Source organism: Musa acuminata, chromosome BXJ3-4 (genome assembly GCF_036884655.1).
Source record: "Musa acuminata AAA Group cultivar baxijiao chromosome BXJ3-4, Cavendish_Baxijiao_AAA, whole genome shotgun sequence".
Taxonomy (NCBI): domain Eukaryota; kingdom Viridiplantae; phylum Streptophyta; class Magnoliopsida; order Zingiberales; family Musaceae; genus Musa; species Musa acuminata.
Window position 1 is genome coordinate 5,475,994 of NC_088352.1, and position 23,066 is coordinate 5,499,059.

At 43.1% G+C, this 23,066-nt stretch overlaps 5 protein-coding genes across 10 annotated transcripts; 2 read left to right on the forward strand and 3 right to left on the reverse strand.

The window, feature by feature from the left end:
* Positions 1–1,209: 1,209 nt before the first annotated feature.
* On the reverse strand, positions 1,210–4,296 carry LOC135635589 (indole-3-acetic acid-amido synthetase GH3.8-like). Its single transcript, XM_065146770.1, has 3 exons — positions 3,203–4,296; positions 3,006–3,107; positions 1,210–2,889 (listed from the first exon to the last, which is right to left on the reverse strand). Exons 1-3 carry the CDS (start codon positions 3,535–3,537, stop codon positions 1,479–1,481), a joined length of 1,848 nt encoding a protein of 615 aa, XP_065002842.1. The 5' UTR covers positions 3,538–4,296; the 3' UTR covers positions 1,210–1,478.
* A 2,832-nt stretch (positions 4,297–7,128) lies between these two features.
* LOC103980837 (uncharacterized) lies at positions 7,129–10,827 on the reverse strand. 3 transcript variants are annotated; one of them, XM_065150072.1, is made up of 3 exons: positions 10,176–10,827; positions 7,517–7,688; positions 7,129–7,407 (listed from the first exon to the last, which is right to left on the reverse strand). In XM_065150072.1, the coding sequence occupies exons 1-2, from the start codon at positions 10,725–10,727 to the stop codon at positions 7,596–7,598; spliced, it is 645 nt and encodes a 214-aa protein (XP_065006144.1). In that variant the 5' UTR covers positions 10,728–10,827; the 3' UTR covers positions 7,129–7,407; positions 7,517–7,595. The 3 variants fall into 3 exon arrangements, with proteins under 3 accessions (XP_065006144.1, XP_065006145.1, XP_009395629.2); XM_065150073.1 differs by having other exon boundaries at positions 7,517–7,743; positions 10,176–10,826; XM_009397354.3 differs by lacking the exon at positions 7,517–7,688 and having other exon boundaries at positions 10,176–10,819.
* A 615-nt stretch (positions 10,828–11,442) lies between these two features.
* On the reverse strand, positions 11,443–15,587 carry LOC103981587 (probable WRKY transcription factor 4). The gene is made up of 4 exons (XM_009398338.3): positions 15,074–15,587; positions 12,853–13,532; positions 12,636–12,776; positions 11,443–11,938 (listed from the first exon to the last, which is right to left on the reverse strand). The coding sequence occupies exons 1-4, from the start codon at positions 15,560–15,562 to the stop codon at positions 11,698–11,700; spliced, it is 1,551 nt and encodes a 516-aa protein (XP_009396613.2). The 5' UTR covers positions 15,563–15,587; the 3' UTR covers positions 11,443–11,697.
* Positions 15,588–17,718: 2,131 nt separating this feature from the next.
* LOC135636190 (nodulin-related protein 1-like) lies at positions 17,719–18,467 on the forward strand. The gene has a single exon (XM_065147810.1). It carries the CDS (start codon positions 17,922–17,924, stop codon positions 18,327–18,329), a length of 408 nt encoding a protein of 135 aa, XP_065003882.1. The 5' UTR covers positions 17,719–17,921; the 3' UTR covers positions 18,330–18,467.
* A 673-nt stretch (positions 18,468–19,140) lies between these two features.
* Positions 19,141–23,052, forward strand: LOC103980839 (EID1-like F-box protein 2). Of its 4 annotated transcripts, none has more exons than XM_065147808.1 (4): positions 19,141–19,496; positions 19,578–19,914; positions 20,270–21,125; positions 21,493–21,826. In XM_065147808.1, the coding sequence occupies exon 3, from the start codon at positions 20,360–20,362 to the stop codon at positions 21,122–21,124; it is 765 nt and encodes a 254-aa protein (XP_065003880.1). In that variant the 5' UTR covers positions 19,141–19,496; positions 19,578–19,914; positions 20,270–20,359; the 3' UTR covers position 21,125; positions 21,493–21,826. The 4 variants fall into 4 exon arrangements, 3 of the variants coding, with proteins under 3 accessions (XP_065003880.1, XP_065003881.1, XP_009395632.1); XM_065147809.1 differs by having other exon boundaries at positions 19,698–19,914; XR_671355.3 differs by lacking the exon at positions 19,578–19,914 and adding an exon at positions 22,730–23,052 and having other exon boundaries at positions 19,142–19,496; positions 21,493–21,572.
* The last annotated feature ends 14 nt before the right edge of the window (positions 23,053–23,066 follow it).

Here is a 23,066-nt window from a genome sequence, read left to right on the forward strand (position 1 = left end):
TACTAAAACTAGAATTAAAATCTAATTAATAATAATTATATTATTTTATAAAAATATAATTATAATTATAAAAAAAAATTCCTCGGAGTGATGTGTTGAGTGAGTCATATCTTTACACGTAAAAATGACGGTATAAAAATTCTCATGAAGATAAAAAAATAATATTAAAAAAAGGGAAACAGGAAACTTCTTGGCACTGCAAGCAGAGACGGTGGTGAAGTTCCAATTTATATTGGCCACGACGAGTAGAAAAGCGGCCATTATTGGACTCTGGTCAGCTCCTCGATTCATCCATTCTTTAACTACAACAGCTTGCATACCGTGCTGGGTCTTCTCCTTCCTTTTGACTCATATGAGGATTCACCATTGATGGCCACCAAGCTTCATGTGCACCTTCTAATCTGCACTTTCAAGAACTCTACGGGAAACTTCCACTCCCACATTTGGCTTGTTGTGTCCCCCAAGTCATGACACGTTGACGATCATGATGTACGTTCGATATGTTCTTCTAATTACTACCCGTATTATTTCACCACTCGAGTAGATTCAGGAATCCCAGAATCCAAAAGCTTCCATCTCTCATCATCTTAGAATTCGGTGCAATCTCGAATCTCACTAACTTGATAGATGTCAAATCTATATCCGAATTCGACTCGATTGTTTGTTTTCGTATCATCTCAAGCACCAATTAAAAGATACTAAGATTAAATACGACTTAACGAGTCAAACTGAACGACTCAAGCTGCCGACCTTACGAGTCAACGGGTCGGCCTCCAGTTCGGTGCACATGCACCGGCGGCGAACCAAATCGATCCGGCATTTTTAATGGGTGAGACTCGGTTCATCTCAGCGACCGCCGCCCACCTTCAATATGGATCGGCCTTTAGCTTAAGAGATCCTGACCAATTGGAAGACAGGATCGCCTTCGTATGTGTATGGCTACGCTCTCAAGTCCTTTGCCATCGGTGCAACCCCGGGAGCTGACTTAGTTTATCCGATAGACACCTTCTTAGCACTTAGCTTTGCCCTCGTGGGACGGCATCATTCTCTACAGGATGCAGTAAATGTGATCTAAGATTCCAAGGATTAGCTATTTCTTTTCATTTCATGAGGAGAATCTGTCCCCATCGTTCCTTAATTGAACCGACCACCATTATTTCAGCTGTTCGAGAAGAGATATAAATCGAGCAACAGTTTCAAGAGCGAGTGTTGAAGGAAACAAGAATTGATTCCCAACAAAGCTAAGCTCGTTACATGAAGTCGTCATTGGACGGTTCTAAACATATAATCACAGGTCTAAAATCATCTCGGCTGAGTTAAATTAGCCAAAAGATTCTACTGTTACTCAACATAGCGAGACTAAGGGAAGGTCAAATATCTGGTGATCTTTCACCTTTTTTTCTCTATTTTTGGGTTTTAGGGAGAAATGGGCGTCCGCGTTCCGACACGGCCGCCCGGTCGGCGGGTGCCGGTCTTCCTCAGTTCCCAGAGCGGTGGGGAGACCACCTGGGGAGGGCGGGGCTGAAGTGGGCGGAGACGACGCGGGAGTCGAGCAGCTCCAGGATGGGCGGGAAGCTGACGCAGCGCGGCACCTTGTACTGGTTGATGGACGCCCCCCTCGATATGGCGTAGTCCATCAGCTCCTCGAAAGTGCCCCCACGGACCACCCGTATCTCCAGCGGTCCGATGGAGCCGTCCGCCACCCGGCTTTGCCGGTACACCGAGTTCAGAGCCTCCTCCATCGCTAGACAGCACCGCTCCATCACCCCGTCCCGAGCCAGCGCACCCACGGCCTCTGCCGCCGAGGCCGACTTGTCCTTGGCCAGCAGCTCCCAGTAGATGACGTAGTGCCCCGGGATGGCTTTCGTGTCCGCGTGGCTCGTGTACTCCACCACGCTAGCGGAATACGGCCGGAGCAGCGCCGACGCGCTTTCGACCGCCTTTTGCAGCTCCGATTCGTCGGTCTTGTCTGACTCGATGCTCAGTAGCACGTTCTTCCGGCGGACGAACCGGAACTGCGGTGCCGCGTTGTAGAACCCGTTCACCCGCAGGATGTCTCCCACGCGATACCGGTTAAGCCCGGCGTAGGTGGTGATCACCAGCTCGTACTCCTTCCCCACCTCCACGTCCACCAGGTCCACCAGCTGGGCCTTGTCCCTCCCGGGGCGGTGGCTTTGGCCGTCTCCGCAGTCGCCGTGCGGGAGGAACTCGAAGTAGGCCATGTTAGGCATGATGGTATAGGAGACCTCGGCGGGATCGCACATGGGTTTAAGATTGAGCCCGAAGTAGCACTCCGAGGACGCGTACATGGTGCACGCCATGGGAAGGCCTCCGCTATAGTATTCCAGGGTGGGGATGTACTGCGCCATGGCACCCGTCACGATCACGTCCAGGTACTTGGTGTTGGGCCAGATACGTGTGATGATTCCCGCCCAGTCACCCTTGGAGCACTCGACCGCGATCAACCGGGCAAGCTCCGGGTCCGGTTTCAGAAGCTCGGAGACCGCGGCGCGGACGGAGGGGTCGGTGATCTTGACGGTGAGCGCCCCGACCGCGATGTCCTGAGAGAGCTCCTGCCAGTGGAGCTGGAGGAAGCGGATGGCGCGGAGGAGGCCGGAGGCAAAGACGGCGCCCACCCGTAGTACGTCGTGGCGCTGGAGGAGACCGCAGAGCATCTGCGCGTACATGCTCTGGAACGCGTCGGCGCAGAGGATGGCTGCCGTGGGGCTGGTGTAGACATTGTACGGGTCGTAGGGACGGCTCTTGAAATGCTCACTCTTGTAGTAGCTCGTCAGCACCGGCCGCGCCGTCAGCCCGCCGGGTGTCTTTGTCTCCGACTTCACGAAAAGGAAGTAGAGCCCCTTCCCCTTGTCCAGTCCAGGCACGTAACTGTTCCATTGCCGAAAGAGTAAGATTATCAAATATATTTCTTCACGAATTTGACGTACCGATCTTCTAATTTATGCTCAAGCGAGAAGGGAGAGAAGCAAAATACGGATACTCACAGGTTCATTACAGGCATAAGAAGGCTGTAAAGGAGCTGCCTGCGATCGAGCTCTTCTTTGATGGTGGGCATCAGCTTCCTCTCCCCCGCCGACGTCCCGGAGCTTTAAATTAAAGCCAAATAAGATCCCAATCGTACATGTTGGTACGCATTAAACACTATGTTACACCACCAGCAAAGATGAAAGATCAACTGTACCTGGTGAGGAACTCCGAGATGGGATGGGCGGAGAGGATGGCAGAGCGGTCGCCATTAGCGATCCTCTGGATCTCCGGCTGCAGGTCCTCGTAGGTGACCACGGGGACCTTGGCCTTAAAGGTGGCACGGTCGGTGACGCCGCCGAGCCCGTACCTCCGGAGGTACTCCGTCTCGGCGTTGCGCTTCAATATCTCCGCCAGCACTTTCTCCTGCACCGCGTCAGCGTTCGTGGTCATCTCCTCTATGAACCGCAGCTTCTCAGCGTCCTTCTCGTTGGCCGCCGGCCCGAGCTTGGCGGGGTTCGCCTTAGCGGGAACAACAGTCTCCACGGCCATTTTCACCCTTCGTTTACAGCACCGTGGATGGATTTGGAAGCAGGAGTGGTGGATGATCAAGCAGCACAAGAGGAGGATAAGGAAGCTTGGGAGCTCAACACAAGGGATGGAGGGCGCTGTGGCCACGGCGGGGGGCAAGCATTTTATAGGCGAACTGCTGCGTTAGATGGGCGAGGGTCCACCGGAACGGACGGACGAGCCGCGTCAGGGCGTGTAGGTCCACGGCGCGACACCGCAGGCCGCGTGGTCGCGTCGGGATCCGGACATCGCCCGACACGCGGGGCCCCGTCGGCCGCTCGCCAGCTCGGCACCTATGGTCGTCCCGGACACGTGGCGAGCCGAGGAGTCCCAGGCTGGCGGACGCGACAGTGACCCCCCGCCGGTGGGCGGGGCAGCCCTGCGCCGGCGCCTTATGAGGTAGCATGTGAGGGCTTGATCGCTACATCACCGACGCCTCTGGACTCCGTTGTTGCATGGCTCATGTGCGTGGTCTATGCAAGGAAGGAAAGTTGCATAGATAACGTGACTAGTTGACGGGCTCTTGGGGTCATGCCATTTTAGGCTACAAGGCCGGCGGTGTCCCTTCTAGTACTGAATTCTTAGTACTAAATGAAGGGTTTCTGAGAAGATTCTGCAGCTGAGAAGCATAATAAATGGATAAAACAACAGCAGGATCGATCCAGGACTGCCATTCCAGATGAGATGAGCGAATTGATTACTCGAATTCAAGGGGAAAACCATCAACAGATGAGCAGCTGAGGCATCGCACATGTCCAACCCATAATCTACGACAGGAAATGCGTTGGGAGTGTCGATGGCCAATGCCTAATAAAGACAATGTTGAGAGCTACATAGAAGGTTCACGCTGGGGACGGTCCCATCGCGGAAGCTGCCATTGCGACTGTAAGCGATGCAAACACGAAGATCTACAAAAGGACCTAACAATCTTCTCTTGGTTCTTATTTTGCTGCGTCCAAGCTAGCCATCTTTGTGAGTAGTCTCGATGCGGCACGTAGCGTTAAGCACGTCGTCGACATCCTCGAAAGCAGCTGGTAGAAGGTTAATGGTGTTGCACTCATTTCATGGCTATCAATTAAACAGGTGAGTGTCGAACAAGAGGCCACCTAACAGCAGGAGATAGAGATACGTGTCCCTGTTACGAGACTTTGGCACGGTCTTGCGAGCTCCATGGAAGTTAGGTTCCTGTATCTCTTTCGGAAACCTACACCGCAAAAGATCGAACACCTACCATCCAAGTTGCCGGAGCACAAGAGTTCTGCGTCGGCAAGATATGTTAGCCGGCCTCGCTAGATTCTGGTACTTGTAAACGAATTAAAGTCAAATGTTTTGCTTTCATTTCGTCCCGTCAAGGCAAATCTGAGCTGACAAAACACGATTCCACACAGAAAGACCAGCGTGATATATGATCCAAACCATCTCCTAACATCACCTTGGCATGACAGAGCTGACAACTCACGGAAGCGTCTCCATGTCACTGTAGCATTTCGACTTGTGATGGAATGGACTCAAACGGGCGTGGCATCTTTGTATCTGATGGAGTGCATCGGGCCTACTCCTGTACACATATAAAAGATAGGACTCGAATATATCTAGGACGCATACGTAGAGTGCTTTTCTAGGGCTGTAGCTCAACAACTGTACCTCACCATGCCCCCTCCACAGCCTCGGCCTGCTGCAGAGAGCCTGAGACCTTGGTCCATCGAGACAGTGATGCATGTAGATGCAAGCAACACCTCCATGCCTGTGTGTCGCCATAAATGCAACCTCAGATCCATGGCTTGGGCACAAGGACCTGATGGGTCATGTAGTGATTGTTTAATCATTTGGATTTACTGGGGGGTCCCGGCCATCTGCTACTTGGTCTCCCCAAGCGCTGACCACCACAATCACGGGCCAGCCAGTCTCCTCGGTCACCAGCTGAATCCCACTGTCTCTGTGATGACATATTTCAGTGCTTGCCTGCTGAAGAAGCAGAAGACCTTAAAATGTGAGCCCAAGCACTGGCCATTTCCCAGGCCGAAAGTAAAGTTGAGGCATGATGGTTTCGGATCATTTGAAAACCTGTGTCTCATCAGAATCTTGCCGGAAGACGATCTGCTTGAAATGAGCAAGACTGAGTTCACGGTTTGCAGGGATCAGTCTGTGTTGCTCTAGCCTTTAGGTCTCATCATGAGGAAAGTTCCCTATCTTTTATATTTATTTCTCTTTATCTGCTAAAGAGATTCTGTGCTTCCACTCCAAGATCGACCCATCTGTCTCACAAGCACGAAGCTTCATGTTTCCTTCTTAGAGAGAGAAGGGGAGGACTTATAACTCACATGGTGGAAGACTGTGCTTTCATTTTTCTCTGACCACTTGTGACGGTGACAGACATTTAAAAGTTTGATCTTACGCACTTGTATTCTTCTTCTTCTTCTTCTTCTTCACGACCATCATCTTTATGCACCTTGCTTCTCAGTATGCAAGTGTCGTGGCCGTATTCGATCTTAAACGTATATATACTCTACATCAGCACGGAGGATAAGATGGTTCAGCAGAACAGGAAGAACGTAGGAATCGGATGTTGTTAGGTTATGCATGATTACAGGGTCACGCATGCAATGAGCAGCTTCGCACAGACCAAAAGACAAGACTCTCTCAAGTACCCTTAAAGTTGTTGGGAGTGGCCTTCTTGCCATTAGAGCTTCCCAGGTTTTAAGATGCTGCCTCCCCTGTGACGCGAGGCACGAGACACATGGGAGAACCCAACGCTGGCTGCTCACCTTTGCCTCGGGTAAAAGCCATCTCAGAAAAGGCCGCGACAAAGACAGGGACTGAGGAGTTGTGCCTTTTGTTTCCCAAGTGCATGTCCTGAGACTCGGAATATAGGGTATTGAGATGGTTCGACGGAAGAGGAAGAACGCAGGAATCCACAACCGGATTCTCATATTGGCCATGACATGGTATCCAACACACGAACCAAGATTAATCAGCATAAACGAAACGAACCATGGGAACGCAAGCCCATGATCGAGTCCGTCAGGTCGAGGACCTCGCCTGCACCACCCACACCCGCTGTCGAGGACGCCGCCGGCGAGGAAGCTTCGACCGTTGAACGGGTGTCTTCGTGGGCTTGACTTCAGCCTTAGGTTACTTCTCCTATGGTGGTAACTTATCACCCTTGTAAAACTACATTAGAGCATATTTGGATATTTGATCTGTTTGCTGTTGTTTTCATTTCAATAATACAATTGATATTGAAGATGTAAGACAGTTTATTAAAAGGTCCTGACTTAAATCCCATCTTCGTCACTAACCTAAACTCTTGCGAAAATTTAGATCTGCAAGGGAGATATTGCAAGGCTCTGTATCTACTCGTATTATTTCACCAGTTTTTCTTTTTGGAAGAACCTGGGAAAAGACTACAGATACCCTTCATTCCTTTTGATGACACAGATCAAGAAGTCACCATCTACAGCTTGTATCTAATAATGTGAGATCATTGAGGACTCACATATATCCATCAGGGCATGAAAGAATTGATGAACAGTTCACCAAACCATAAACATAAGAAAGATGATATTTTTAAGCTGACGCCAAACTCTGGTAACTATATTTCTTATTGATTCGTAACAGCTTTAGAAAAATAATTACCCCTCAGGTTTGTACACCAATGATGTGAAGCCACAGTCCTTAACACATCAGAGAGAAATTGACTACCATCAGGAGACAAACATAATGCAACAGCAAGCATCACATTTTCATCCAACAGCCATAAAGATTTCATGTACGCTTCGTAACAGGTATTCGGTAACCCGCAGCTATGATATGATTCATCAGAGCAATTTGATTCAACAACTCCCGTATCCTCTGTAAAATGAGAAAGAACATACACCCTTTCAGCGCAGAGTGAAACATCTCATCATCTTGTTCATAGTAGCAAAAACAAGCACAACCACACAAAAGGGAAAGGCTCAACCTTTTACTAAGTAAATAATCTGCCAATGCTTCTGCAATCCACAAGCATCAGGTACCAAAGAGGATCCCCAGATGATTGATCATGGCTCATTTAACTTCCGTGAGCTTTTCTTTCTTTTACTTATTTGTACATGACGATTAGGAGCATCTCTAATGCATAAACAAGCATTAACCTGATAGGAGTATCACCCGAGAGTAAGGGTCGGCCAATCTTGCCATATGGTGATTCTGCCAAATACAATTACAGGTTCCTCAAAGACTAGACCAGTGACCTCACTAGATACGTGACTCATAATTCTGCAGTTGGCTATTTGCCACACAAGCAATTATTTTATGTAAATACGTACCTCATTATCTCATTAATTTTTCATTTACAATCTTAAACCCAAAAAATTTCACAAACAGAATCAGCTTAATATATCGATTTGCTTCACTTTTAATCCTAAGGAAAGCAATACAGCCCTTCGGTTTGTAACAAAACATTTAGTCATTTATAGCTCGTCTATGCTGAAATTTACTTTACACTATAACTTTAGCTACTTGATTGTGGCAATTACAGAAAGCCATTAGTACATAGAAACATCTTCTAATCCACTAGACACAAAAATTGTTTCTCAAGGACTTCATGTGATTTTGAAGTAGTTATTGTTGTCAAAGCTTTGGCCAAGATACTACACAGATATTAAACTTCAAAGACGATACCACCAATTAATATTGTTCTATCAAGGCATTATTAAAGATGCAGATAATCAAGAAAATGACTGCAAAATCAACCTCAAAGCCTAATCATTATACATGCATTTCAATTCCAGGTTTGCAAAATCAGATTTCTCAGCACCATGAGCATGATTTTATACATACACTAAATGACCTCTAGACAAATGCCAATTGAGGTTATCATTTGCACTGAGAATTAACTCTACCAAAGTTACTAGAAACGAACAAAGCTTCTTGTCATGTTTGAAACTTTGAATATGCAATTTGTTTGTTACAATTACAGTTTGAAGAATCAGCATTGGAATTGAGATCAGCTAAGGATGATATTAAGAGGATCAGCATGATATATGTGATCCGATCAGTGGGATTAGAATCAGATGAGACAATTACTAAAAAATGAAAATAATTTTTTTTTAAAACATAGAATAAAATACGAGATAACAAAAAAAAGATTATTAATTATCATATTCTAAAAGATATTAATCTTTTTCAAAAAATGAAACCAAAATATAAAAGATAAAAACACTATAGAAAATAACATAGAACAATTCATTAGAAATACTTACTATCATTTATTACTAATAACTATTTTATGTATCCTAGAAAATGAATAATAATAATAAAATATTAACATATCAAATAGTCATACTAAAAATCCAAAATTTATCAATTTGTAACTTAAAATATTACTATAAGTCACACTTTGTTTCTCTAATCACCATGCAAGTATAGATTAGATAAAAAAAAATGGGGCTTAAGTCAAAATCCTACGACTTTTCCATTCTCTGTAATAATTTTCCTATGTGCTTAGAGATTACAGGTTACTCCTTATCCTTCATTTTCCTCTCCCTATATTCTCTCTCTAGCTTACATGATGGTGGACATGGATATTATACTAATAGTTGTAGATGATAAATGATATAGTTGTGGAAAAAAACTGTGGTAGTGTCTCATTTATTTTACATTCATGGTCACATCTTGTCTTCCTTCTATCTTAAGCTCCCTTTTCTTTTACTTCTCCTCCTACTCTCCTCTTCTTTTTCTTCCTTGAGGTTCTGAAATTGGCTAAAATTGGCCGAGATTGATGTGTTGAATTGATAGAGAATTTCCACAGATTTATAACTATACAGCTAGAATTCAACCAAAATTGATGATGCAGATATGAGCCAATCATGAGTTCAAGAATTTTGGCCCAACCCGGGCAGGGACTAGATCTAAGAACTTGTGTATTTGCCTAGACCTTGACTGACTGAGGATTACCGAGTAGCTGGATGTATATTTTTTTTTTCCCTTTAGCCTCATCACAGTCTTATGCTCAATGGGGCTTATCTTGATCATGGGAGCAGGAGGCGTGCACAGACAACGGACGGGTGGAGTTTTGTCTCCACAATTAAACATACAGTGCCAACTATAAACCCCTCAGCCAAAGAAGATACACAAATTTCTAGCTTTTGTTCCTAGTATTGCTTAAGCACTCTATATCTGTTGGTCACTTGCTTGATTTTAGTATTGGAAAAGCTTCCACCAGAGATAACTTTGACAAACACTTAGTTGTGTTCTATCTTGCAAGGGATCTGCAATAGAACCTCACCGTTCTGTCCATGCAATTAGCAGATCGAGGAGGACGTATCACATTGGACTCTCTTAGCTAGCCACCCCGTACTGAACCAAGAGATTGTTGTTGGGTAGGAAGAGAGGATTTTTACGGCATCACGAAGACCAGAAGCCTCTTTAATCTAAGATATCTGTTTCAATTTTGGATAAGCAAAGACGACGCATCATCATGGATGATGACACGATTTACATATGCACCAATTCAAGCTATTCGTAGCATCCCTATACCAACGGAGGAAACTATATGCAATCATAACAAAGATTGACAATATGCTTAATTATTAGCAAAGAAATGATGGACTGCACGAAAATGGGGGAACGAAATTTACCTGATCCTTCTCTGAAAGTAGGAGAAGAAGCAACTCCTTCTCCCGCCGGTGCCTCCGTTTCATATACATCAAAGCGCCCACGAATCCGGCCACTGCCATGAACGACCAAACCCCCCTTCCGGTCGAAAGACCTAATCCTCCTCCTTTACAAAGTGAGATTTTTGCACGGATCACCTCAATCCCCGACCCGATCAACCGCCTAGCGGAATCCGAGAGCGGCCCCCATCGCGTAGGTCGCATCTCTCCCACCTCTTCGTACCTCATGGGCCAAGATGACGGCACCTCGACGACCCTAACCTGTTCTTGGGGAGGTATGGGAGGGGCTAGGACTGGGAGTGAGTCGTGGCGGAGGTAGAGCCCCTCGTGGAGGGTAGGGGGGAAGATGGAACAGTCGTCATGGGTGGAGGCGTCGGTCGCTACAATCTCCCACCCCCTCCCGTGCTCCTCTGCCGGGAGCTGCGCCACCGCCTCCCACGCGTCCGCCGCCGCCGGCGCGGCGGCTCCCTCACTGCTGCCGATGGGGAACGGCGACGTTTCGTCGGGGACGTCCATCGCCGCTGCACAGCTTAGATGGGCAAGGTGAGGATATGGTAATTTGCTCCTCGCTCGATTCGTAGTGCAAGAAACGAATGGCAGATATTTTCTTTGGATTTTTTTTCCCTCTGAAAAGATCAAATAGTCCTCATGACGGCGAGATATGGGAGTTGCGAATCTTAAGGCACGGACTGAACCTCTCTTTGTTTCTTTTATTATTATCCCTCGTGTTTTATTTAAATTTATATACTAGTAAGATCTGACAAGATTATTATCAGCTAAATTAACAAATATAATATTATTTTATGCTGTTAAATTAAACAATTTTTTTTATTTTTTATATCAAAATATAATAATTTTACATCCTTTCTTCCTTTTTTAATGTATTTTTTTTGTTTTTTTTTTATCAAAATTTAATAATTTTTTCATCTTTTTATTTTTTTAAATATTTTTTTATTAATATAATAAAAAATATTACATCGAATCTAATACCGACACAAGGATGAGACCTATTACTCGTGCAATAATATACTAATCAATCCGAATGTTTCAATAAATATAGTTAAATATGTGTTTCAGATTTTCTTTATTTGTAAGAGAGTACTGATCAGATGAAATAAAACAAAACTTTCTTTCTAAAACCAATAATAACTATTAATTTTAATTAGCTAAAAAAATAGTAACAAAGATAATGCAGAAGCTAACCCAAATTTGCACTGCCAAATTTTGGACATAAGAGGAAAACATATAAACAACCATTTGTGTCACTTGATGTTGTACAAATAATATACAACAACAACAACAGTGAGCGTCAATGGCATAAGGAGTGAAAAGGAACATTACAAATGAACAATAATCATCAATGGATACATGCAAATACATAAATAGCACATAACAACAAAAAACTATGGGCTATAAGAACTCATTTTCAAGCCCAGCTTTGCTCCAGTACTCACTCGAAGATCAAAACAGCAGAACCTTAAAGGATCTAGGTGACTTGATGTTCTTCTTTTAATTGGAGAAGTGCAACTGGGGTTTGATCGTAGGCTTTGATGTCTGCAGATGTAAGGGAAACAGCAGTCACTCTGCTATGGCTGCTATTTCTAGCAGCTGGAACATCATGGTTATGTTTTCCCTCGTATGACGTTATTACAGACTCGGGATCTGTTGGAGATCTCTCGATATGTTTCCTGACACGGCATCCTGCATAAGTGCACTTATAATAGCTCCTGCATTGTGATCATAAGCATCAGGTCACTTTGAAAATGCTCAATGTCAAATATTTTGATGCAGGTAGCTACTTGTTTAATGATAGAGATCACAGAAATAGTCCATGCATGAGGGGCAATCATGATCGATAGTCGGAAACACAAAAAAACAATTTAAACAAATCCAGTAGTTGATATTCATCAGGCTAAGTAGCAATTTTAGCCTATTCGCTTGCAAAGCCAAGGCTGTATGCACTACTCATGCTCCCTGCTCAGCATGTCTTTCACATTGGGCTGCAATCTTTATCAATCAATCCTCTTTTGAAGTTTATATTTTCACCCACGGATAACCTAAGACTTCTGGGAGCTTGTCGAGACTTACCCGATAGACGCAGGGAGGGACGAGATTTACAGTATGACTAAATCAATGATATCTTCCAGGTCTGTCTTTTGGCAGCTTAGTGCTTCTCTGAATTTTTTTTTTTTTTTTTTTTTAGTTTGTAAGACACTCGTAAGGATCCACTAATACAGCGGAAAATTTTATAACCATCCAAAATGCTCGAATAACCTGGAAATTTTCTGCAAGCACTTATATGCAATCTCTATGCAAGATTTAAAGACATATTTCAAAATAACACCAAAATATACATCCGGTATACATGTAAAGCATATCATTGTAGTTAGAACACATCATAAATTTATACTGAAAAAATATTACCTCGGATGAGGATTCCCTTTCACTGTTTTTTGCCCATATTTGCGCCATCTATAGCCATCATCCAAAAGATCAACCTCACTTGTTGTCTGCACAATGATCCTAGGCTCAGTCAATGTCCTTTGAGAAGATGCTGCTATGTTCCTGCAGATCAACCAAAGATAATATCACAAGCTCAAGAATAGGACCACAATAATTCTAGTATGGAACTCACACATACCTTCTTTTGGCATCATGCTCATTGTCATCTCCATCGTCTATCCTAATTGCGGCCGCTTCTTCAGTGTCACTTGACCCAGATACTTGTTCAAGTGTCCCATAATTAGATTCTGGAGCAGCAGTTATGTTGTTCAGTTTTCTGAAATTCCCATGACAACCCAGAAAGCCTGGTTCAAGATTGCCATGGTCCCCATTCGTCTCATCCAGTCCACAGGGCAAATTACTATCTACTTTGGTGCGTTTATTTGGTGTAGGACGTTGATGATTATGTTGGCCCTTGTAGATTATCTCGGTTACTTGACCATCTACGGAACGTTCTACCTTTTTCTTAACTGGACATTTTGGATGAGTGCATTTGTAGTAGCTCCTAGGATAATTACTCCCTTTCACGACCTTCTGACCATACTTCCGCCAACTGTAGCCATCCTGAGCAGATTTATCTACAATGGTGGTATGAGGCTGAGATTTTTTATCAGATTGGGAACCTTGTGCAGATTCTACTGCAATATAACTTGGTTTAAGGGTAGGAATCTCCTGGATCGGTTGCTGTGACGAGGTGGTTGCCGTTGATGCTAGGGAAGGTGATGGGAGTTGTGTCTGATTCAGCAATCTAAAAGGAGACTCTGCAGCCTGGGCTGTGACTTGAGCGAGGGCTTTTTGGTGGGACATTGCAAAATTTCCCTACATGGATCCCAGTAAAAAACAACTGATGGATTTACAAAAAATAAAATGTTTCATAGACGAGCATTACTTGATTCAGAAACTGATACAAGAAGAAGATAACAAATATAATGTCTGCTCAGGTGCTAGTAGTGATTCTGAAAGAAAATTACATACAGAAGTCCAGTGACAAAGACCATCATGAGATATCAACAGTCTAATGCCTCCAAAGGTCAAGACTAGCATAAATTTCTCAGGTTTCCATTTGAAGTCATCAAGTCATAAAATTGTTTGCTCTAGCAGTTCCAAGTTATTTGCTCTGAGAAATAGTTAAGTTTTCAGGTTGAAAAGACAAGATGCCAGATCTTGCCTTCTTAGATCACCGGAACGGAACATAAGAAACAACCCAAGTATGTATTTTAAACAATATATTGGCTTCTAGGCTATAACCAATTTAGCATCTTTAAACTTCTTTCCCATTACTGCTATCACAGATTGGTGTTGGATGTTCAAAATGCATTAATTTGCCAAAATTAACATAATACTATACTGTTAGAACAAGGGAGAAATGCCTTTGTAAAGTACATACACCGTTACATGGTCTCGAACAAAGCAAAGCTAAGTAGCTTTCAAGGTCCATATGCACCATTCTACTTGTGCTCTAGAGATGACTATTCCCTTCTTACTCGTTTGTTACATATTCTTTTTAAAATATTAATTAGAACCAAAGAAATATTAACTTTGTAGAACCAATAAGAAAGCCATAATTCCCGCAACAAGCTCCTTATTTGTCAGTTTCACCCTATCAAAACATTAATCTACTCAAAAAGTTTCTCTGTTGAAGCAAGAAGGTATATGTCTGCTGAAAGCTACAAAAGGCACTTGGATCATGGAAGAAATGGTTTTCTTGTTATCTTCCTCGATCAATTTTGCTTTGAGAAACACCAAAAACTAATTACTTGAGATGGTTAATAAGTTTCAAACCTAAACAACCAAATTGCTTCTTGAATAAGTATTGTCTTGAATAATGCAGTCTCGATGCCTCGATCAAACACCTCAGTAATGATCACATATTCGCTACATCTTACATAAACACTACTCTAAAGATCCATGGTGGCCAGCTGTTCTAAAATTTGTTTGCACCTATTCGAGTGCCAAACTACCACTATTCTTTATCAAGCAGTAGGCAAATGCATTTATATACTCCAATTAGCAAATTGGTTGTATCCATAGCTCACCATCAAATTGAAGGAACGTGCTCTGATGAGATCTGTCCTGAATATAGATTTTAGTCCTGATCTATACAAGAAGTTGAGATTAAATCATTCAATTTATGTACCATTAATAGATTTGAAATCTTTAGTTTGCAAGCATTTTGAGTAACCACAATCATCATAATGCCGATTGAAAATAAAAAGGAACAAACAAGTTGAACGATGAACTCGAGACATATCACTAAGTGCCATCCGAAATGCTTAGGGCATCCGAACCTTTCTTCTCTGTCGAAACAAGAGCGGCAACAAATTCGCATCTCAAGATCAGATTTTTAGGGAATCACATACCTGGCCGGGTGAAAAGAAGGCAGGAAAGTCGAGCAAGCTGGCAGGGCTCAACCCGGGCGGCACGGCGAACACCTGCGGCTGGCTAATAGCCAGGCTCGGCGGTCGATTCTGCCCCGACCGGACAAACCCACTACCACTCTCCGCTTCGTCACCGCTGAAGCGCTTCTCCGCATCCTTCCCCTGCTCCCCCGCGGAGCCCGCTGTCATCCTCACCGCCGCCGCCGCCACCGGAGAATTCATCGCGCCAGCGAGAAGCTGGGTGAAGGATCGGCACTCCGACTCGGAGTCCTCAGCGAAGAAGCTCGACACCAGCGTCAGCGGGCCAGGGCTCGCCTCCCACGCGCCCCAGCCGCTGCCGCCGCCTTGGAAGAGGCTCTCGAGGGAGGGGCAGGGAGGGAGGCTTACGGTGGGCCGCGGCGGCACCCCCGCCCCCGCTTCTGGAACAACGACGACGCCGCAGCTGCTATCGCAGCTCCCGTTCTCCGCCATCACATTCGTATCGAATAGCGCTCTCTCACTCGATTATTGCAGTTAAATATGAATGCGAGCTAAAAATGGGAAAGATAAAACCCCCATAGTTGCCACGTTAAATTACCATATTTACCCTTATCCCTCCATGCCGTATGCCCGAAAACCGACAACGTTGGAGGGTATTATGGGAACTCTGTACACGTTAGTTGGCGGCGGCTGCGAATGCGAGGTACACTGGTGGGGCCACGCGTCAGGGAGTGAAGAAACAGCGGTTGGGATATTTACCACGAATCCGTACGATGATTAATGCGAAAGGACGTTCAAAAACATATTATTGGATGACGCACGTGTTCTGTCAATGCTGACAGATTCTGGATCTCCTACAAGCAGTTCTCCACTACGTTTCACCGGAAATCCGCTGTGGGAGATGGATGAACGGATCCCGGCCGACGCGTCCATCACGATAGATACTCGAGGAAATGACGGTCATGATCGTTGTGGATCGATCAATTATCTTCCCGTCAACCACTGCACTGTGCCCGTACTTTTCACTCTACGACTGCCCCCCTATGGTTTCAAGTTCAAGACTAAGCAGCCCGGAAGACAGAAGTTAGGTCTTGTGTTGTCGCTGTCTAACACGTATGGGTTCCGAGCAAAGCTAATTTAAGTTCAGTATCTGAACTTATCAGAAAGATTGATAGCAGAAGAACGAGTCTGATAATATCGCATATAATAAAAAACTATGTAGAGATTCGAAATAAAAAAATTATAATATATTTAAATCGTTGGAGAGAATCTTAGAAACATATCGAGATTTTTTTATAATGAGCTTTGATAATCATCGATGTTAAGTGAGAAATTACTCGATCATTTCGATATCTATTGAATCATTAAGTATTATGATTATGTTTATGTTGATTTGGTGAGAGAGTCGTGGTTGATGTATCAAGATGACGCTACCACTTTGAGTTGATGCGAAGTTGATACTGATGTGTTGAATTGATAAGGTATCTAACGAGATAAAATAAGGTGTTGAATTATTTGTATGTCAAACTCTTTATCATTAGTAAAAATCATTAAGAATGTCTTCTTTTTTCGTCACTTATATTAGGAATATTCATCTCAATTCGGAGCTCTGGATATGCCATAGTTCAGTTATGTCAACAAAATTTAATTATTTATGTTACATAGAAAATTTTCTCTAACCACATACGATTACGAGACTAATCGTAAAATATTCACATGAGCATTCTTTCGTTTTTCTCATCATTTTCCAATCTTACATATAGAGTTTGACTTATTATCGGAGAGGCTATACATGAAAATATCATCGTAGAAGATCAAAATACTATATATTTTTAGAATTCCTTGCATAGATCAAACTCAAATCAAATCAAGTTGGCCATCGTGATTATCAATCACTAATCCTTAAAAATGCTAAAGAAACCCAACTTAAGAAAACAAAGACTTCAAATTGAGATGGGAATAGAAGTCGGAACATCACATCCTTGTGAGGAGAAGAAGAGAAATATATACTCTCTTATGCTCCACTTGAATTCATTCTAATCACCGCATCACATCCTAATGGAATTCAGTCCTTGGATAATCTTTATATATATATATATATATATAACAAATCAAGGCAAATAAAATTCATGTGATTGGAAAATTTTGTTCCATTATTATAGTTCAACAACACAAGCCTTAAGATGTTAGTTTAAGTTTGACTGATCATATCAAAGAAATAAATCTTACTGGTAAAGAGAAATATATACATTTGATTGAGAAAATTAATATAATTAAGATTATTTAAATATCCTTAATTTAAAATTTATTATTATTTATATAAGATTATATATATATATATGTTAATTTTGATATTATAGTTATTTTAGATATATTTTATCTCTTTCTATATGTATCACTGCAGGCGAAGATAGGAACGGAGAGAAAAAGACCGTAACAGTATGTCCTTTACCACCAATCTCTCACACTCCCGCGCGTGGCCTCACATCTCACCTTTCCCTCAGTAACGTGTGTGTACGGACAGAAATAGCCCACGCTGTTCACGCTTAGAAACGAAGCTTCGTGAATCATCTCATCCGATGCCAACCACACAAACTATGGAGGATAGGATATTTGTATTGGAAGAAGAGTCATCACCCAATTGACAACCACATAGTCAACAACTACTACATAGTGGCCATCTCTCCCTTATCCTCTCTATTTGGTGGCTTCAGAACTCCGCTTCCATTCCCCTTGGATTCTTATATCTCTGTCCTTAGCTGCAATCTTTCCCTTTTGTTATCATTAGTTCCATTCAAGGCCGGCAAATCTCACGGAAACCCAATCGATCTTTGATCCGAAGCACCTTCCTATGGATTCCGATCATCCTGCCAGTGGAGAACGCAGCGCGCAGAGCCACAGGCATCAGCCAAATCCATCGCATCTCCTCTCCAGTGCCAAAGTGGTGGCCGACGCAGCCAGCTCTGCCCTCCGCCACGAGACCGACAAGGTCGATAAGACGGTGGCGGCCGGAGCCGCCGCCGACTTGCTCGGCGCCGCATCCCATTACGCGAAGCTGGAGGACGGGAAGCTGGGGAAGTACGTGGAGCAAGCCGAGAGTTATCTCCATCAGTACCACTCGTCCCACTCCGCCCATTCATCCTCGGCTGCGGCGGCGCATTCTTCTTCGACTCACTCCGGCGGCGAGGCCCATGCTGAAGGCGGCGGCGGGTTGGAGGACTACATGAAGATGGCTCAGGGCTTCCTGAAGAAGCATTGACATCTCATCCTCTACCCTCTGTGGTATATATATTCTGGATGATGATTTTAGCCTGTGTGTTTGCTTCCAACGATGTTGTAATTTGTAACATACAATCAACTCTCGTTATGAAGGTAGATCGACTGGATTTTTCTTCTATTTCTTCTATATTTATGATTGTATACTCCGATCATGAGCGCCTCTTTCTTTTTTTGGTACTGTTCTTGTCATGTATTTTCCTTCTTTCAATGAATTAGTGGTGTGATAAATCCATCATTCCAATCCCAAAAAAAAAAAGAAAGTGTTTCTCGATCATTAGCAGGTCTCTATTCTATTAGATTTCACCTTTGTTATGCTTCATAGATACAGAGATTACAGGATCGAAAACTAAAGGAAAATAAAACCTGTGATATCTGCAATTTTGGAGAAATCCATGAATTGCTGAATTAGCTAAAATTCAAGGGATCTTTTGGGCAGTGAAAGATGGATAAAAAAGTGGCCTATTACCAGATTTCGTAGTAAATCGATATTAAAAGCTAATAAGAAGCTTACACTCATTGAAGTCAGCAAAATCTTGTGCAGATTTCTGGTGATTGCCCATTTTAGATGAATCATCCTCCCCTTTCAATTCGATTTGATGGAATGGTCTCATCTTAGAGGAACGAAATGCTCCACCGTATGTGGTGCGGCTTCGATCATCCAATCCAATGGTGTGTCCGCCGTTTGCGTGACAGAATTGTTCTCTTATCATTCGCGGTATCAATCAATCGTGTGGTGCGGTTGGTCTGAGCCGAGCGGTCTGAATTAAATATGCGAGCACAGCCGACGCTGCTAAGCAATATCTGCTTCCTCTTCTCTCTCTTGCCGTAGTTTCCTGCTGTCGTCTCTCCTCACGGAAGGACAACTGGACGGTGTCGGATTCGCCTGTCGGACGAAACTGCCCCCGGAAAAGGACAAAGTTTGGACGAACTTGTCCATGGATCCGATGGTGTTTCTGTGATTCCGCGCTATGTGAGCGGCTCTCTTTTTAGCCCACTGCTCTTCCGTCGTCGCTAGGCGCTCTGAGACGAGATCGCCCCTCTTCTGAGCTCTTCCTCGACTGTGACCGAGGGGTAAACGAGAGGGTTTTCTCTTCTCAGTCACTTGTGCTCGGAGTAGGGAGGAGCGGGAAGCGGTTTGATGCTTCAGGTGAGAGATTTTTTTTTGGTTTTATGCATGATTCTCCTGAAAAAAAGTATGATTTTTGATTTCTTTTTCCTAATTTTTGAGAGTGTTGTGATTGATCGGCTCTTCCCCCCCTCATTTGGTCGATCTCTCTCGATCCGGGACTGGAAATCATGGGTGGGATGGGAATGGACTGCATGCATTTTGGGAACTGTTCGGATCAAGGAATTGTAGGGTCATTTGGAGAAGAAACTGGGGGCTTGAACCGATCGGAAGTTTAGATGCTCTGGATCGGACAAGAAAACCTGGGGAAAAGGTTACGTCAATGTTGATCGGTGGAGAAGAATTTGAACCTTATTTCTGTAGCAGAGGCCGGATTGAAGAATCGAGTCCATGCGATGGTTTTTTCTTGCATCATCTGAATAAATGCATGGGTTTTTAGGTATAGATCCGCATGAAGTAGTGGAAGCTTTTGTCGAACATTTCCAGTATCATGTGCATTAGTTTTATGGTATGCTATGAAGCCATCCAACTGAACAGAAACATTGCTCATGCTAAGTAAAATGCAAACTTGGAATCGATCAGGAGATGCAATTGCAACATTAGTAATTCCATGTGCTACTATTTTGGTATAATCTACATATTTGCACTTGTTCCTAACATGTATTCGTTGATGTGGACTTTGTATCAAGCATTGCTTGTTTGTAAAACGAGTGAACCTTTGAAAGAAGATCATGTGTGTTTTTTTAGATGAGAGTGAGGAAGTTACTCATGGAACAGTGATTTTTTACTTGCAGAAGATGAGCAGGTTATTCGATCAGTGAGCACTTGTTTGCTGGAGAGGTATCGAGGCACGACTGTGTAATTCGTTGTGGATTGTTGGCAAAATGTTGGTACCAAAGCAATATCGATGCACCCATTCGGCTGCTTGCGTATGCATCAAAGGTCACCTGAGCGAGGATGCCATCTTTCTTGTTTTTGAGCATCTGAACTGGAATCCTAGATTGATTGCGCTAATGTCGTGTGTTTGCAAATGGTTTGATGAGATTGCCAAACGGATATTGTGGAAAGAGTTCTGTCGAACAAGGGCCCCGAAAATGATGCTGGATTTGCAGTCATGTGGAAGTCATAGTGTCGATGGAAACTGGAAAGCACTCGGAAAGCTTCTCATCTATTGTTCAGGTTGCAGCCAGAGGGGCCTCTTTAATATCACTTGTGTCCCAGGTCACTTTGTGCACAGGACTAGGTTTTCGAGGACTTCAGGAAAGAGCTTTCTTATTCCGCAGTGCAGGACAGATGTCTTGTATGTGTGTGACCCTTGTGAACATCTAGATCAAGGTGATGATGGCGATGTAGGATTCTTCCGCGGTGTGTTCAAGTCATTTTCTGCTTCGAAGGTTAGAAAGATGCTGATCGAAAGGCAGGCCAAACTCCACTCCACAGAGGCGTGTCCATATTGCAAGGCAAAATTGTGGAACATGATGCAGGCAAAGATGATACCAAGGAGCGCTTGCATCAGGTTGGGTGCATATGATGATAGTGTTGAGTGTTATGTATGTCTGAATGGGCACATGCTTGGAACAAGCTCTCTCCTGCCACTCTCTGATTCTGACGAGGCATCTGATTTTGAACAGTGCTCAAAATTCGACTAAGGTTGGTTGTCTTCCTCATGCTCTTATCTGAATGCATTTACAAAGATTTTTCGATATTATTATTATGATATCGATGGTCGTATACCTAATGGTTTTAGATCTTGCTTAATAAGTTGTCAAAATTGCCAAAACTTAGGATATGGGAGAAACTTTATCATAGAATTGGCTAATAGAACACCCATTTATATAAACACAGATCCTAGTTTGATTTCAATATGTATACATTTATTAATGTTCACTTCTTTTTCATTTAAGCTGGTTAGTTTACATGCCAAAGTTCTGAGGATAATGGATCTGCTAAAATTTGTTGACCCTCTTCTTCCAGATTTGTAGTAACCTCTTCTTTTCTTTGTTCTCTCCCTCCTCAGGATTTCCAAGTTCGAAGGCCAAAACTCTGTTTGTGAATCTTGGAGTGTTTTTGATCTGCTTGGTTAAGGGATAAAGAAAGGTAAGTGGATGGATAGTTATCAGATCTCCATTTTATCGTGTCGCAGGGAATGAAATAGCACAGGAGTTTGTTTAACTCCATAACATGGCAAGATGTTCTTTGCTCTCTCTTTCTGTTTTGTCTATTTAACTTACTAAACTTAGGTCATAGTTTGGTTATCTATGTCACCGAGTAATATGATGCTTCATATACAATATGTACAAATATCTGCTGCAAACAATAGCAGTTTTACGTTTGACAGCAAGACTTCTTCACATTTGAGTTATATGGTAATCGGTAAGATTGCCCTTTGTAAAGGGTTCAAGTCAAGGAAACAATTTCCTTGCTTACAAAGGTATATTTGCATACATTAAACCTCCACAGACCATACTATAGCTAGAGCCTCGTGCACTAGATCCACGTTTTAGTTCGAATGGACTGCTTTTGCTATGAAGAGGTTGTTCTATCTATTGGCTGCATGCATCTTTCTAATTGAGGTTGCATATCTTTGAAGAGTATGTTCTAGCTAGCATGAAATATTCTCCAAGTTCATATAGGGATTCCAGATTAGTTTCTCTCTCGGGAGTTCACGCTCACTCAGAGACCCAAATAGCTTTAAATTCTACAGCAAAAATATCATTTAGTTGTGCTGCTGGGCGCTATGATTTTTGGCGATTTTCCAGTGTCAGCATTAACACATCCATTCCAGTTGATCAAATCTTGTTTTGCTTCTTTTTCTATCGCTAATCATGTCATTTCTTTATATTGTGAGATCTCTTGTTCGGTAGCTATTTGGAAATGCCTTGTGTGTACAATACTCCCTGTAATGCTCTTGCTTCTCCCAGTATATTCCCTTGAAGTTTTGTATATCGAAGATTCATCGATGAGATTATGACAGATAAAATAGATATTTGCAACGTAATAAAACTCTCAGAATTTATCTGGTGGTGTTACTTGCCTTCTAAGATAGTTGACATGCAAGGCCATACAGTTCCAAGATTGTTGGAAGAAGTGCAGGGATACAACTCCATTCAGAATAGAAGCAGTAATAGAATGAACTACTGAATGGATCCTGGTCTGAAGAAAATATTCTTTTTATATTTTTACGCAAAGGCGAGGATCAAATTGAAAACTGGATTGATTGTTATTAGATTGATATGTTATATATTTGTCTGCAGGAAACATGGTTTTCAAGCTAAAGTCACTTGCATTGAAAGGTATTATGTTTGTAAGGTTGGCACATCATCATAGTGAACAGAGAAGAATGGATGCATTGAAACTAAACCTTGAAGCTTTACTGGGTTTTGGTGGAACTCAGTGTTCACAAGGACCAAGTTGGCGTATCGTCTGCGAACACTGAAATGAGTACGTAGATATACACTGGGGTCTGCATATTTGATGGTAATTTAGTCTTTCTCATAATGCAAACTATGATGGTAATTAGGCATGCTTTTGTCTTGATGTAAACGTACAGCTATAACAGAGAAGACCAAATTTTCTAGCTCTTCTACTATT

Bases quoted from the DNA above. Each gene is read 5' to 3' on its own strand.
- LOC135635589 (XM_065146770.1), bottom strand. From the start codon at position 3,537: ATGGCCGTGGAGACTGTTGTTCCCGCTAAGGCGAACCCCGCCAAGCTC. The intron at 3,108-3,202 runs GTACAGTTGATC...TTTAATTTAAAG, and splicing joins ATCTCGGAGTTCCTCACCAG to CTCCGGGACGTCGGCGGGGG. The intron at 2,890-3,005 runs GTGAGTATCCGT...GCAATGGAACAG, and splicing joins CTTATGCCTGTAATGAACCT to TTACGTGCCTGGACTGGACA.
- LOC103980837 (XM_065150072.1), bottom strand. From the start codon at position 10,727: ATGGACGTCCCCGACGAAACGTCGCCGTTCCCCATCGGCAGCAGTGAG. The intron at 7,689-10,175 runs GTAAATTTCGTT...TACTCCTATCAG, and splicing joins TACTTTCAGAGAAGGATCAG to GTTAATGCTTGTTTATGCAT.
- LOC103981587 (XM_009398338.3), bottom strand. From the start codon at position 15,562: ATGGCGGAGAACGGGAGCTGCGATAGCAGCTGCGGCGTCGTCGTTGTT. The intron at 12,777-12,852 runs GTATGTGTGAGT...GTTGATCTGCAG, and splicing joins GAGCATGATGCCAAAAGAAG to GAACATAGCAGCATCTTCTC. The intron at 11,939-12,635 runs GTAATATTTTTT...ATCACAATGCAG, and splicing joins AAAGGGAATCCTCATCCGAG to GAGCTATTATAAGTGCACTT.
- LOC135636190 (XM_065147810.1), top strand. From the start codon at position 17,922: ATGGATTCCGATCATCCTGCCAGTGGAGAACGCAGCGCGCAGAGCCAC.
- LOC103980839 (XM_065147808.1), top strand. From the start codon at position 20,360: ATGTTGGTACCAAAGCAATATCGATGCACCCATTCGGCTGCTTGCGTA.